Below are 15,576 nucleotides of genomic sequence, written 5' to 3'. Positions count from 1 at the left end.
AGGCTGATAGGAGCTAAGGAGATTGCACGTGTCTTTAATATTCTATGGCAGCAGTGTTTGCAAATATGTATTATGGCTAAATACATGAGCTCCTGAGCTCATCTAGGATTAATCTTTAACAAAGGATACCAAGAGAACTACACAAAATTGATAATAAAAGTTAATTGTCTGTCTAACCGTACCTTTAGTGTAGCCCTTCTCTGGGGCATCCTCTGCCCCGTTACTACTTTCTTTTGTGGTACCGCAAGGCTTTGTCCTTGGTCCCCTTCTCTTCTCAATCTACACGTCATCATTAGGTTCCTTAATAAAGTCTCACGGGTTTCAATATCATTTGTATGTTGATGACACCCAAATCTACCTCTCTGCACTCCTTCCTTGCAAATATGTGTCACTACCTGTCTTTCTCATATCTCATCTTGGCCTCTCACTACCTTAAGCTAAATCTCTCCAAAACTGAGTTCCTTATTTTCCACCCTTCTTCAAAAATCTCCACCCCCCCCCACTTCTCTATAACGGTCGATAAATCCATCATTACCCCTACCCCACATGCCTGATGTCTTGGGGTCACACTTGACTCAGATCTTTCTTTTATTCCTTACATTCAGTCCTTGGCTAAAGCCTGCCGCTTCCACCTTAAAAAAACATATTTGGGATTCCAGTCCTCCCCATTCATCATAACCAATGGCACAAGGCAGGGGTGCCCACTGTCGCCCCTGCTGTTTGCCTTGGCTATCGAACCCCTAGCCCAAAGTATCAGAGAAGACCCGAGAGTGTCAGGCCTTAACATTGGAACACAGACCCATACTATCTCACTATATGCCGACGACATTACCCTTTTGTTATCCTCACCTAGTGACTCCCTCCCTCCTGTCTTTGAGATTATAGAAAAGTTTGGTAAATTGAGCTATTACAAGCTTAACATCTCAAAGACAGAGGCCCTCCCCATACACATACCACCTAAGATCCTTACCTGCCTGCAAAGAAAATACCAATTCAATTGGAATGACTCTACCCTTAAGATCTTGGGAATCATCCTCAGCCCAGACCCATCAATAACCATTACCCGCAATTACACGGACAGACTCCTAGAATTCAGGAAACTATTAGACACATGGGAATTCCATGAAATATCCTGGACTGGTCGCATTACTGCGATAAAGATGTCCTTTCTCCCTAAAATCTCTTACCTCTTCAGATCCATACCATACAATATCCCTAGACCCACCCTAAACAAATTGCAGAGCCTGATGACGTCTTACGTCTGGAGGGGCAATAGACCCAGAACCTCTAAGCGAACCTTGGAGAAACCAATTGAACAAGGAGGCCTTGCCCTCCCAAACCTTATAAACTATTACTACGCAGCTAGACTCTCACACCTGTTAGCCTGGAATAACCCAGATCACCCCTCGAAGTGGGGGATGATCGAATCGGAACTCATTCCAACCCCACTCACTTTGTCGGATCTCCTCTGGATCCCACCCCACCATAGACAACACCTGAACATTACTCTCCAAGTATTTAAACACGCGTATCAGCTATGGGACCAGGTTCGACATAACCCTGTCATATCTCCTTATCCTTCACCCATGCTCACCATCCCGGGAGTGTTGTATTGCCTACCAGATTCTCACCCTGAAGCATGGCGACACAGACAGATACAGTCAGTGACAGACTTTTATGAAAACGACAGCTGGCTCTCACATCCCAATCTTTGCTGTAAATACCAAATCCCTCCTAATCTTAGTTTTGAAGCATATCGCCTAAGCACACGCTTACGCACATGGGGATATCCAAAGACAAAACTCAGACGCCCAACATCATGGGAGTCCATGTGGCAGCAAGCATCCAACATCTCACACCCCCTTTCCGCACACTACAACTTACTCAACAATAAATCCACTCCACACAAAATCTCACAACACACAGCCTGGGAAAGAGAACTGGGTTTCTCTGCAGACCTTGACACATGGCAGTCTAGAATCATGATAACTAAAAAGCTGATACATTCCGCTACTCTCTGGGAGTTACATTATAAAATCCTTGTCCGCTGGCATCTAGTCCCAACCACTTTACACAGAATCTATAACACCCGCTCTCCTACATGCTGGAGACACTGCCAACACTTAGGTACTGCACAACATATCTGGTGGTCCTGCCCAGTCATTCAGCCACTCTGGAAAAAAGTATATAGTCTCCTCCACACCTTGGGAATTACCATACAGTACACTCCAGTGACTGCACTGCTCCACCTTTAGATGACAAACCTCACCACCCCAAAAGAAGCCCTTGCAATATATGTCCTCCTGGCCACAAAGCTAACGCTAGCCAGATCATGGAGGAATGAGAACCCCCCATCCTTCTCCCAAACCTTGGCCGTAGTCCAATATCTTGGACAAATGGAGCAGTATTCCTACAAGGCTCTAGACAAAGTCGATTCTTTCTTTGAGATCTGGTCCCCCTGGCTTACGAAATTCCCAGACTGGAACACTCGCCCAATCACGAACCCTCAAACTTAGACACTCCATTCCTTTGTCCCCCACCACCACCCCCACCCCCCCCCCTCCCCTCTCTATCTCTCCCCCGGACAGCATACTATTACTTCACTTTCATAATAATATCCAGTATCCTCACCCAATACCTCCTATAATAGCTACACATATGCATTTTTTTTTTTTTTTGAAATAACTAAGCATATTAATTTTACATATTCCAAACCCACCCCCCCCCATTAAAGGAAAAAAAATGAATTTAGTTCATAGTTAATTGTAACATGGGTTCTGCTCCCCCTACAACCCCACATCACAATGAGATATTGAGATGACATGCCTTACTCTGTATTATTTTCTTTGGATATGATGATAACCATCTCAACGCAATGTTTAAATTGTAATTATTTACTCAATGTTCTTCTTACCCAAATGTTACTGTTCTACTTTTCATTTGACTCAATAAAAAAATTTTGTTTAAAAAAAAAAAAAAAAATCTTTAAAATTAGACATTTCCTTGCACAAGACACAACTAAGATTTTAGTCCACTCTCTTATCCTTTCCCGCCTCAACTACTGCATCTCCATCCTCTCTGATCTCCCTAGCTGCCACCTAGCTCCTTTACAATCCATAATGAATGTCTCTTCCAGGCTCATCTTCCTTACACATCGCTCTTCATCTGCTGCACAAAATTGTCACTCTGACATACAAAGCCCTCAACGGCACTGCTCCCCCCTACATCTCAAACCTCGTCTCCAGATACTCTCCCTCCCAACCCCTTTGCACTGCTCACAATCTCCTACTCTCCTCCTCTCTTGTTACCTCCTCATATTCCCGTTTACAAGACTTCTCCAGACTGGCTCCCATCTTATGGAACTCTCTGCCTCGCTCCACAAGACACTCCCCTAGTTTTGAAAGCTTCAAGCGCTCCCTAAAGACTGTACTATTCAGGGATGCATACAACCTACACTAACCTTTTCTAACTCTATTGCTACCCCCCTTTAACCTCTTAGCATGTAAGTCTATGAGCCCAGCTGTTTGTAGATACCCCTCATAAGAGCCGCCTACAACAGTGCAACTCTCGGCAGGGCCTTCTACCCATTTGATCCCCATAAATTATATCTTGTATATCGCTTATGTTTATAGCACTGAAGAATCTGTTGGCGCGCTACAAATACCTGATAATAATAAAATAATAATAATTGCAAATTGTTTACAATGTGATACTCTATCCAATCCAGCTATGTTTAATTTTGACTTTACTGTCACTTTAACCTTTTTTTCCACACAAAAAACCCACTTTTAACATAGCTACTAAAGTATCCAAAGAAATGTTGCACTCTCAGGTGTGGAAAAGTGAAATAAACCTTTATTAGATAGACAGCAACGTTTCGGGGCACCTGCCCCTTTGTCAAGCTAAAAACAGTGCATATACAGACAATATATAGCAATACTAATAAAACAAGAACCAATGAGAACACATATCATAGGCGGGGTTACAAAAATCACATGTGAACCAAGAAAAGCAACATATTAACCCTTTTGATGCCCTTTTAAAGTGTCACAGAGGACCAAGATTAAAAACAATCTTAAAAGGAAGCACATAGCATAGTCACTGTATAAATCACAAATATATATACCACATATCATTACCAATTTTAATTTACTTAATTTGTATTAAAGCCCATTGTGTATAAGCAATAAATCTACAAAATTAGGATATGCCAATTGTGTTTCAGGATACCTTGTACCTTATTACTTAGAGTATTATATGTACTGACAAAAGTGAGTCTATCATTCTGTTGTCTAGGGTGTTTTTTTTTGTTTTTGTTTTTTTAAAGGACTTTATTGAGAAAAGGAAATTCAACAACACAGATGGTAAAATTGCAGGCTACAATAAAGAAAAACATATAATTCCATACAGCATTGCCCTTAATATAAATACATTGTGAGATCATAATAGAGATTATAATACAAGCTTAAGTAGGTTTCCAGATCTCGTGATCAAATAAGCCCAAAAGTTTTATGTGTAACATTTTAAACAGTAACTTTAGTGTCTTGATGTCCTCAGGTAATAATTGATCATGGGCTGTTGAGAGAAATATAAAACAGAACATTCCCCTCTTGCTTAAGGTATATATGTCCATTGTGGGGTATTAATATTAGATGCGACACAAACAGCTATAACAACATTCCTGCAAATTAAAACTTTTCTTTCCCAATGTCGTCAGCGGTGCCCAATAAGCAATGCCAGGTATGAGGCTAGATACAAGGACAGCAAAGTCTCACTGTAGATGATGAGCGTGAACCCCCTAACTACCCACATGCCACATATATACGGGATATGTATATCTAGTTGGCTCTTTGATGAGAAATTACACCAAGATAAAACACAACTAATGTTAGAATAATTCCTCTCTGAATCTATGAAGTACAAAGCCTGCATCAACATCGCTAAAACATAATGGGATATTAACAGTAGGTTATAGTGAATTAGCTCTTTGATTATTAAGTATAGAATGTCTTTATTTAGCGATACTTATTCAATTCTAATATAACATAAACATACCCTGGGGAGAGAGTAATAACACACTGCATAAGTCATAACACCTTATATGTTCCAAACAGATTGGTATGTGTTAGAGCAGTACAGTCCTGACTAAAATGACTATCCTATTCCCATCTTCCAAACACACACCAGTCCCTGTAGTTTAGAATGTCTCACCGCCATGTATCTAATGATGAAGAAGGGGCGCTGTAAAGGCAGCAAGGCAAATTCCGTTTTCCTTGCGGAGGTAACCGCTGTAGTTAAGTATTTCCCAGTAGCTGAGTGTAGATGAGCCACGGCACCAGTATGAACTTCAAGTTGTGACAACAGTGACTGCCGTGAGTGGATATCCTTTATTGCATAACCGATGGGTGATGTTAAATGTATGACGATGTCCCGGTTTAAATCTAGCATAGTGAAATGCAGTTGAACTGTGTCGCCATCCTTAGGGGACTGTATGCCTTCTCCCACTGCAGAGAAAAGCGGTTTCAACCTCCTATCAGAGCTGGTCACCAGAGGGGTACTATCGACTCTATATTTGCTAGTGTATGCCTCAGGAGTGTTTGCCAGATTGGGTAAGCTATTAGGAATTGTTGATGCTGTCAGCAATGGCGACTCACTAGTGCAGTTGGTCACATCGGGTGGTGAAAGGAGGCCTGCCGCTGCTCCCTGGTAGTGCTGCGTGTACACATCCTTATCTTTTCCAAATGTGACACTGTCCATATATGATAAGAGCTCTTGTTCTGTCGGCGCTTTATCTATTAGGGATTGGAATAAAGCCTCAATCTTAGCAAAATGGCGATCAGACCTGTCCAGCATGTCGGTGCACCACGTGGTTGTGACTATTCTCGCCATTGCTATTGTCAGTGAAGATCTTTAGCTTGAAAGTAAGTACGAGATTTGTAGAAAGATGAGGACCTGTTTAGATAGAGCAAGTCAGTAAGGCAGATATCTTCTGCTAGCACTGGTAACCCGGTAGGACCGGGGGGGGGTCGCCACCTATGTGTAGGCCGCTGCCTTAGGTCTTGTGTTGCCGATTTGTAGCCCTGAAGTCATAAAAACAGCATGCAGAAATAGCCACCAACTTCTGCGGAGCTATTATTTGAAAAGTAGGTTAAGTGATGTTGCTATTATTTCTCAGTAATCAGCGGATTAGAGAGGATAATATACAGAGCTCCAAGAAAGTGCGTCCATTCTGGTACGCTGTTCGGACACGCCCCCGTCTAGGGTGTTTTTTATGGAAATTTGATCTCACATGAACCAATTCTGCGTTTGGATAGCCTTGTTTTTCAAATTTGAACTGAGTTTCATCTAATCTGCATTCTTTTTTGATAGGATCAGAGACAATCCTGTCAACCCAAAGGAATTGAGATTTAGGCACAGACTTGAATATAGCAGGTGGATGAAAGCTATTTCTGTGTAATAACGTATTTCTGTCAGTTTTCTTAACGAATAAATCACTTAAGATAACCATTTTCTTTATAAACCATAGTATCTCAAAATTAAATTTGTCTGTTGTCTTGTTTAGATGTAAATTGTATAAATGGCACTGATCTCTCAAAGTCAATCCTTAGTTCTGTAAGACATTCAGTGGGTCCCTGCGAAACAATAAACAAATCGTCTATGTACCTGTACCATGCTAAGAAGTACTGTTTAAATAGGGGATGATTATAAGTCACAGTCTCTTCAATATGACCCATTACCATACAGGCATATGATGGGGCCACATTGGACCCCATCGCTGTGCCTGTTTTCTGCAAATAAAACATTTTATTGAAAAGAAAATAATTTTGGGTCAATATTGCTTCCAATAGATCCATCATGAATCCTATTTGTGATTTGTCACATCTATCAAGTGTATTCTTAACACAATCAATGCCCACTGTATGTGGGATAACTGTATATAAACTGCAAACATCCCATGTGGCATGCACAACATTATCACTTAAACCTTCAAATTGTCCCTAATGTATGATTTACCCTTTTGAACTAAAGGGGCCAATACACGGTCAATACATTTAGCAGCATTGCTCATAATGGAGCCAATTCCAGCCACAATGGGTTAAGTAAAAAGCAGGTACAATAGGATGTTTAATCAAAAGGAGGTCATACAGTTTTTTGCTAATAATTTGATGTTGAAAAGCATTATCTAGCATGGATTTAAAGTGAGCTTGGATCTTAAAGGATTAGAAATCTTTTCTTTTTTAACGGAATAAAAAATCCTGATCAGTTAGTTAAAGTATAACACATCTAAAATGCACTTACTTTCAGTTTGAAACAAAGCTTCAGTACCTATATAAACTATATTTTTATATCTGCTATAAACATCTCTTATGACCACCCAGAAAAGAAGGAATGTTTTACTAATATCATCCAGCACAGATCATGTTAGCTCATTAGTAATTGTAAAGGTTTTTTTTAAAAATGTTACTGTTTTTTTTTTTTTTTAACTTTACCTAAAAATGCTTGTTAGTTTAGGGGAATTATGACTGGAATTATGACTAGTCAGTCTAAGGGGCTATATCAAAATTAAAACAATGCTTGTCAGTCTAGGTGTTTTTAAATTCTTACCTCAATCGTTAAAGATCCTACTGCCCCATGCGCCTCCAAGCATGACCGCGTCCCTCACTATCGGTTACTGGCCTCTTTGTCAGCATCCAGCACAGTGTTTATGATGCGCCAGGTAACACAGGAGTGAAGATAATTGTGTGCATGCATGATCAGAAATCAGAAATGCGCCTGCGGGCCACCATGCTTGTTCTACCCAGGTAGAACACAGTCATTTGTGGTGCAAAATTAGGTTGAAAAAGGGTTTGGCAGAAGTAATAATTTCAACAGCAAAATATAGGTAAACTATAAAAAATGGCTAATACGTGTTATTTGCATAGTTAAACAACTTGATATGATGTTTTGAAAATTGAAAAGTTTTTTGGGGGGTTTCCTATCCCTTTAAGAGTAGGGTCACCAGGTAATTTAGTATAGACTGATGTATCCTGCAATTGGCGTAAGGCTTCAGCTATGTACATGCTTTTTATCCATTACAAAGATATCAGAAATACAGGTACAAAAGATCTACCAGTACCGTACTACCGGCACATTTTTTACAAATGGGTCACCAGGTGAACCAACTGCGTTTTATGGTGTTAGACCAAGATTAAAGAAAACCTAGGGGGGGAGACAGACAGAGGGACCTCCTTTACAGGGAGGCCAAATGGATATGGAAATTGGACACATTATACCCAAAAGGTATGAATAGGGAGTTTGACCTTAATCCAGTTTTGTAGATTTATTGCTTATACACAATGGGCTTTAATACAACTGAAGTAAATTAAAATTGGTAATGATATGTGGTATATATTTGTGACGTATACAGTGACTATGTTATGTGCTTCCTTTTCAGATTCTTGGATACTTTGATCATTTGGAGCAAGGAGTTTTGCTCTGGTTTTGTCTGCACTCACCTTGATATTTCTCTGGACATTTGTGTTTAAAGGTGCGCTGGTCCTACTTTCATGTTTAATAGCTACTGATTCATATGAGTTAGAGCATTTTATTATTGCAATGTTGCTTGCATATAACTATGTATTTAACCTGTGCAAACTCACAGGTGTGCATTGCTGCTCCTGGGCCTACACAGATTTGATTTTAAACAAAGGATGACAATAGATCTGAGTATATTAAATAATAGAAGTAAATTAAAATGTCTCTTAAAATTGCATGATCTACCTAAATCATGCAACTGGGAGTCTAAAATATTGTTACACTATCTGCAAACACAGGAAATAGAGCATCATATCCAGTCCTTAAAGGTACATGAAACCCAAAAATTTTCTTTCATGATTCAGGTAGAGCATGCAATTTTAAACATTATTCCAATTTACTTCTATTATCTAATTTACTTAATTCTTTAGATATCCTTTGTTGAAGAAATAGCAATGCACATGGGTGAGCCAATCACATGAGGAATCTATGTGCAGCAACCAATCAGCAGCTACTAAGCCTATCTAGATATGCTTTTCAGCAAAGTATATAAAGAGAAGTAAGCAAATTAGATAATAGAAGTCAATTTTGTTTAAAATTGCATACTCTTTCTAAATCATGAAAGAAAAAAATTGGGTTTCATGTCCCTTTAAGGAACCTTAACTGGTCAGATTTCAAGTACTTCCCTTCTTGGGCTATTTAGTAGCACTTCATCAGGGATATCATTTAAATCTGGCCTCTTAGGGTTCCTTGAGGACTAAATTTGAGAAACTCTGTACTTAAGAAAGGAAAAAGTCCTTTAAAATATATTTAATAATGCTCTAAAAGTGAAAAAGTATGCTAACAAGTCTTGCAATATACACTACAGTGCTCTTCACAGAAAACGTTGCTTGCTGAGTAGAATCATTAGGAAGTTCCGAGGGGGCAGTGTAAAATTATATAATTTTCTGTTAATTATACATGTTATTTATGAAATTAAAGGGACATTCCAGTCACAATTTAAATGCACATAGATGAATTACATCTTTGGATAGAAACATATTTGCAATATAAATGTAGTGGCAAAAAGGCTTCAAGTAAAAGTTATCACTGTTTTAGTGTTAGCATTTTTCTCTGCACATGCATATGAAGCATAGCTAGATAGTCTCAGTGTGCCAGCATTTTAAATACTGCAGCTACTCAGAGAACCAGTGGGGCTTGAATCAAATCAGCAGTTAACAAATTGAGTCATTACCAGATTATACAAGAAGCTAAGGCTCCCTGAGCAAGTGCTGTGTTTAAAATGCTGGTGCACGGTGTATATTTAAATACACATTTGAAACAGCTATAGCATTTATGAGAAGCATTTTTGCTAATACCTCTATATTACAAAGATGCTTCTATTTAAAATTGAAATGCATCCATGTGGATTCCAGTTTTGGCTGTAATGTCCCTTTAACCCCCAGGGGCGAGACTGCGCTATTTTAGCAAGCCTACAGAAGGGGGGGAGGGTCTAATAGCGTGGTCTTGCTGCTCGCAACAAGACCCACACTGTTATAACTAGACAATCCCTTAATGACCAGCGACGTATAGGGTACACGTTGTGGTAGTTAAGGAGTTAAGTAATGCATTGGATAGCTAATTTAATAAAAATGAATTAAATGATAATTTGTGCGACAAATATAAAATATCAACTAATATTAGCTTAACCCCCAGACCATTTTTCAAGTTCTTAGGACTAATTATTAGGGCTGTTTTTACATTTCTGTGGTGTTTGTCTTTAGCTGTAATTTTCCTCTTACTCATTTACTGTACCCACACATATTATATAAACCTTTTCTCGCCATTAAATGGATGCTCGAAAGATACCATTATTTTCTTCATATCTTATAATTTATGATAAAAAAATATAAAATATGAAGAAAAAATTTAAAAAAACACACTTTTTCTAATTTTGACCCAAAAATCTGTTACACATCTACAACCACCAAAAAACACCCATGCTAAATAGTTTCTAAATTTTGTCCTGAGTTTATTAAATACCCAATGTTTACATGTTATTCGTTTTTTTGCAAGTTATAGGGCAATAAGTACTTTGCTATTTCCAACCATTTATTTTTCTCAAAATAAGCTAGTTACATTGTAACACTGATATCTGTCAGGAATCCCTGAATATCCCTTGACATGTATATATTTTTTTTTAGTAGACAACCCAAAGTATTGATCTAGGCCCATTTTGGTATATTTCATGCCATCATTTCACCGTCAAATGTGATCAAATAAAAAAAAAGTTAACTTTTTCATTAACTTTTTCACAAACTTTAGGTTTCTCACTGAAATTATTTACAAACAGCTTGTGCTATTATGGCAAAAATGGTTGTAAATACTTCTCTGGGATCCCCTTTGGTCAGAAATAGTAGACATTTATGGCTTTGGCATTACTTTTTGGTAATTAGAAGGCCACTAAATGCCGCTGCGCACCACACTTGTATTATGCCCAGCAGTGAAGGGGTTAATTAGGTAGCTTGTAGGGAGCTTGTAGGGTTCATTTTAGCTTTAGTGTAGTAGACTATCCAAAGTATTGATCTAGGCCCATTTTGGTATATTTGATGCCACCATATTACCGCCAAATGCGATCAGATAAAAAAAAATCATTAGCTTTTTCACTAACTTTAGGTTTCTCACTGAAATTCTTTACAAACAGCTTGTGCAATTATGGCACAAATGGTTGTAAATGCTTCTCTGGGATCCCCTTTGTTCAGAAATAGCAGACATATATGGCTTTGGCATTGCTTTTTGGTAATTAGAAGACCGCTTATTATTATTATGCCCAGCAGTGAAGGGGTTAATTAGTTAGCTTGTAGGGTTAATTTTAGCTTTAGTGTAGAGATCAGCTTCCCACCTGATGCGTCCCACCCCCTGATCCCTTCCTGACCCCCCTCAAACAGGTCTCTACCCTCCCCCACCTCACAATTGTCACTGCCATCTTAAAGGAACATTCCGGTCAAAATTTAAATGCACACAGATGAATTACATATTTGAATAGAAACAAATTTGCAATATAGATGTATTGGCAAAAAGTATTCTAGTAAAAGTTATCACTGTTTTAGTGTTAACATTTTTCTCTGCATGTGCACGTGAAGTAGAAATAGATATTCTCACAGCACTGGCAATTTAAATACTGCAGTTGTTTAGATCATCAGTGGGGCGTGTATCATGTCAGCACTTAACAAATTGAGTCATTACCAGATGTTAAAAGCACCTTAGGCTCTCTGAGCAAGTGCTGTGTTTAAAATGCTGGTGCACGGTGCATACTTAAATACACTTTTGAAACAGCTATAGCTTTTATTAGAAGCATTTTTGCTAATGCATGTATATTAAAAAAATTATTCTATTCAAAACTACAATGAATCCATGTAAAGTAATTTTTTGACTGGAATGTCCCTTTAAGTACTTTTTTTTTTTTTAACATATTATTTTCCAGTGTTGGATCCCCCCTTAGCCCCCAACCTCCCTGATCCCCCCCAAACAGCTCTCTAACCCTCTACCGAATTGCCGCCATCTTGGGTACTGGTACCATAGGGGTACTATAGGGGCACTATCACAAGGTTATGGAACCTCTATCTTTTTAGAAAGCTGACTCAGTCAATATTCGAATAGCACTTATGTTATGACCTTGATATACACAGACAGTTAAACGTTAATCCGGTCTCCGCTATAGAAGAGACCTTTCTGAAGTTTAGTCTTATAACCTTTTTATCTGCTAACTTGTTGGCGTCCTATATAGTAGGAGCTGTTTCCAGGATTCTACATCTGCTTTTGCTTGCAAGAGTTAATATTTAATGGTGGCAGTGGTATATAGAGATTCAGAGTGCTTAACATTGTGGCATTTCTCTTGCAAGAAGCAGAGCACATATTTTTCCTAAAAACAAACCGCTTTTAGGTGTTAAATCAATACAATACTTAAATCGGTTGCCAATACATAGACATAGAATTGCTGGCTCACATCGTGAGTCTGCACATGGTATATGAATAAATAACTTTTGCACCAATAAATATAGAAATCTGATGATAATAATTTTATTTTTGTGTCAAATAATAGTGGTGACACAATCGATGCAAACTCTAAAATACACAGCTACTAATGGTATTGGCTTTAAAGGTACACACCACACCATATGACCATCAACGGTTTGGTTTAAAAACAACTACGGATCCTTTATATTAAAAAGTCAAACAACTACAAGTTGCAACATTTGTAACAATAAGCTAAACAACATTGTAACTATTACTTAGTTTGCGATTGAGCTACTAATATATTTATACAACGTGTCCTTGTAATTATTTAACAGACTGATATCCAAGCACACAAATATATACATTTTGTTGCTCATTCCCTACAATGACGTGGTGCTTTTTGTAAAGACTAACAAATTCATTAGACATTACATTCCGCTACTGTCTAAAATAACTTGTTTACTTCCAAGGGTCAATTACCTGTATAGACAAACATATTATATATATCTCCTGGCAGTAACAAACTGGAATTTATTCAGTGCTTTCTGACAATAATTCATTATCTGAGTTCCAGCAAGTTTTAACAGTATGTGTGTGTGTGTGCATGAGTACGAGTCCAGTTGGACTTTTATTTTTTCTCCAATAAAGTTATTTTGTATAAATGGGTATGTCTGTGATATTTGTCAATATATTTACCTCTTTCTGTTAATCTGACAATATTTTAATAAGTGGGTTTGAAGTATTTAACTAGCCCAGCAACCTGCAGTCTTTTTCTTTGTGTTGCAAGTCTTTTTGCATCCTTTTGTACATTCTGATGTATATTACTGCTTTAGGTTCTGGAATTCAAGGGTTAAAAGTAATAATAAATCATTTTGACTCATCCCTTGAATTTTGATTAATAAACCCATTTAACTCTCCCTCACCATTTCTACTTAAAAATATATATATGTATATAAGAATATATATTTACTGGGAACACACAGTTCCCATTGACCACAATGTGAAGGCACTTTCCAGTGCTGTTTTTTTTTTTCTAAAACCCCCCTCCCACCAACTTTACCCCCCCCCCCTCTCCCTTAAAGGGACATGAAACCCAAACATTTTCTTTCATGATTTAGGTAAAACATACAATTTTAAACAACTTTACAGTTTACTTCTATTATCAAACTTGCTTCATTCTCTTGGTATCATTTGTTGGAGGAGCAGCAATACACTACTGGTTTCTAACTGAACACATGGGTAAGCCAATGACAATCGGTATATATATGGAGCCACCAATCAGCAGCTAGAACCTAGGTTCTTTGCTGCTTCTGAGTTTAACTAGATAAACCTTTCAGCAAAGGATAACAAGAGAATGAAGCAAATTGGAAATTAAGTAAATTGGAAAGTTGTTTAAAATTGTATGCTCTGTCTAAATCATGAAAGAAAAAATGTGGTTTTCATGTCCCTTTAATGTCTAATCTTATAAATCTGTTAATACTACTTTTATACATGTGACTTTCTAAAATTGCACAGAGACAAATTTAGCTTGCTTGCTATCTCCTTGTAAACTCTCCTTACACTTTCCTACACCTTACTGCAAATATTACACAGCATATCAGGTATTCCTTGTGTCATGCTCTCTCTTTTTAATTCTTCAGTCTACCCCTTTTGAACCATCTTCCCGATTTTGAATAGTTGTACTAAAAACACATCAGTGAACAAAAAACTGTTTAGCAAAAATCATACCTTGGGTTTGAACCAAGTGAAGGAGCTTTGCTGTAACATATCGTGCATTATCAGAGTCCAATACTGAAAATTCTGTGTTGATCTTTTCCAGCTGTAACAAGAGGGTTACTAGGCGAGAATTATTCGAAAGGCTGCAAAGAAAAAGTAAAATATTAACAGTTACAGGGAAAAAAAGGAATTATCAATGCAGAATATTAAAATGCTTATTTCTTTCATACAAGAAAGTATTCATCGAAATTTAATAATAGAATGGGCATAGTCGTTATACACCATCTATGCAGATTATTGTTACTACCAGTTGTCATTCACAGATATTGCATTACATTTTTAAAATATGTAAATTAAATATCATACATCCCAATGTTTCCTGGAAATTAAAAACTTTTGAGCAATGGCCAACGAGAATTTTGTGGTTGGGTTGCATCAGGTGGGGGGTGTCATGTGTAAATCCTGTGGTTGGTGTATTGTGGGCATCAACAGTTGGGAGGGCATGTGCTGAGTGGATCTGTGACAGTCCCTTAAAGGGACACTGCACTTTAAAATGTGTGTCCCCTTAATATGTTCTAAATGACTTGTTTGTCCTACTGCAGAGTATTAAATAAGGATGTGCATTTGACAGTTTTCGTTAGCTGCCGAATACGGTAAAAGGTGTCCAATTATGGCATTCAGCTCTTTTCTAAGCCAGATTTCTTCTTGTCAAAGTGCAACACACTAAGATATGTGCAAATCCAGAACTTAGTGTGTTGCACATCCCTAGGATTAAATGTATGGGAAATTATTCAGTTGTGTTTCTTTTTGTATTTGAAATAGCTGATTTTGCTCATTAAAACCATCATCTGTTGTTCTCCAGAACATGATCATAAAATGGCCTGAGTCTGCAGGTAAGGCAGACCTGCTAATGTAACCTATGCCTAAATGTAGTTAGGTATTGAAATCCTAATTATTACTTTATTATTACTATTAACTTTTTGTTAATATATAAAAAAAATCATCATCAAGGTTACAATTTAATACTAGAGTAACAATATAAATACCATATAATGAGTATTAAAAAGGAGATATAATTGTATTAGAAGCATGTTTAATAAATGTTTAGAAACACAATCAGTCAAGAAATATGATGTTAAAAATGTGGATTTCATTTCCTCAGCTAAATCCAGTTACCATAATATAATATTTTTCTAGCTTCTCTTCCAGTTACATCTTTCACAATTTTTTTCTCTCACTTCCCTAATGAATGTTTGCTTAAAGGGATACTGAACCCAATTTTTTTCTTTCATGATTCAGATAAAGAATGCAATTTTAAGCAACTTTCTAATTTACTCCTTTTGTCAATTG

At 37.6% G+C, this 15,576-nt stretch overlaps 1 protein-coding gene across 2 annotated transcripts in view; it reads right to left on the bottom strand.

The window, feature by feature from the left end:
• The window catches only part of AGTPBP1 (ATP/GTP binding carboxypeptidase 1), a 362,468-nt gene that overhangs the window by 199,586 nt on the left and 147,306 nt on the right, over positions 1-15,576 (bottom strand). For both annotated transcript variants that reach the window (XM_053702435.1, XM_053702434.1), the window contains exon 3: positions 14,239-14,369. In XM_053702435.1, the coding sequence (XP_053558410.1) occupies positions 14,239-14,369 (131 nt within the window). The remainder of the gene's footprint in view (positions 1-14,238; positions 14,370-15,576) is intronic.

This window comes from Bombina bombina, chromosome 2 (genome assembly GCF_027579735.1).
Source record: "Bombina bombina isolate aBomBom1 chromosome 2, aBomBom1.pri, whole genome shotgun sequence".
NCBI lineage: Eukaryota > Metazoa > Chordata > Amphibia > Anura > Bombinatoridae > Bombina > Bombina bombina.
Note: the sequence above shows the minus strand (reverse complement) of the source record. Positions and strands in the feature narration are given on the sequence as shown.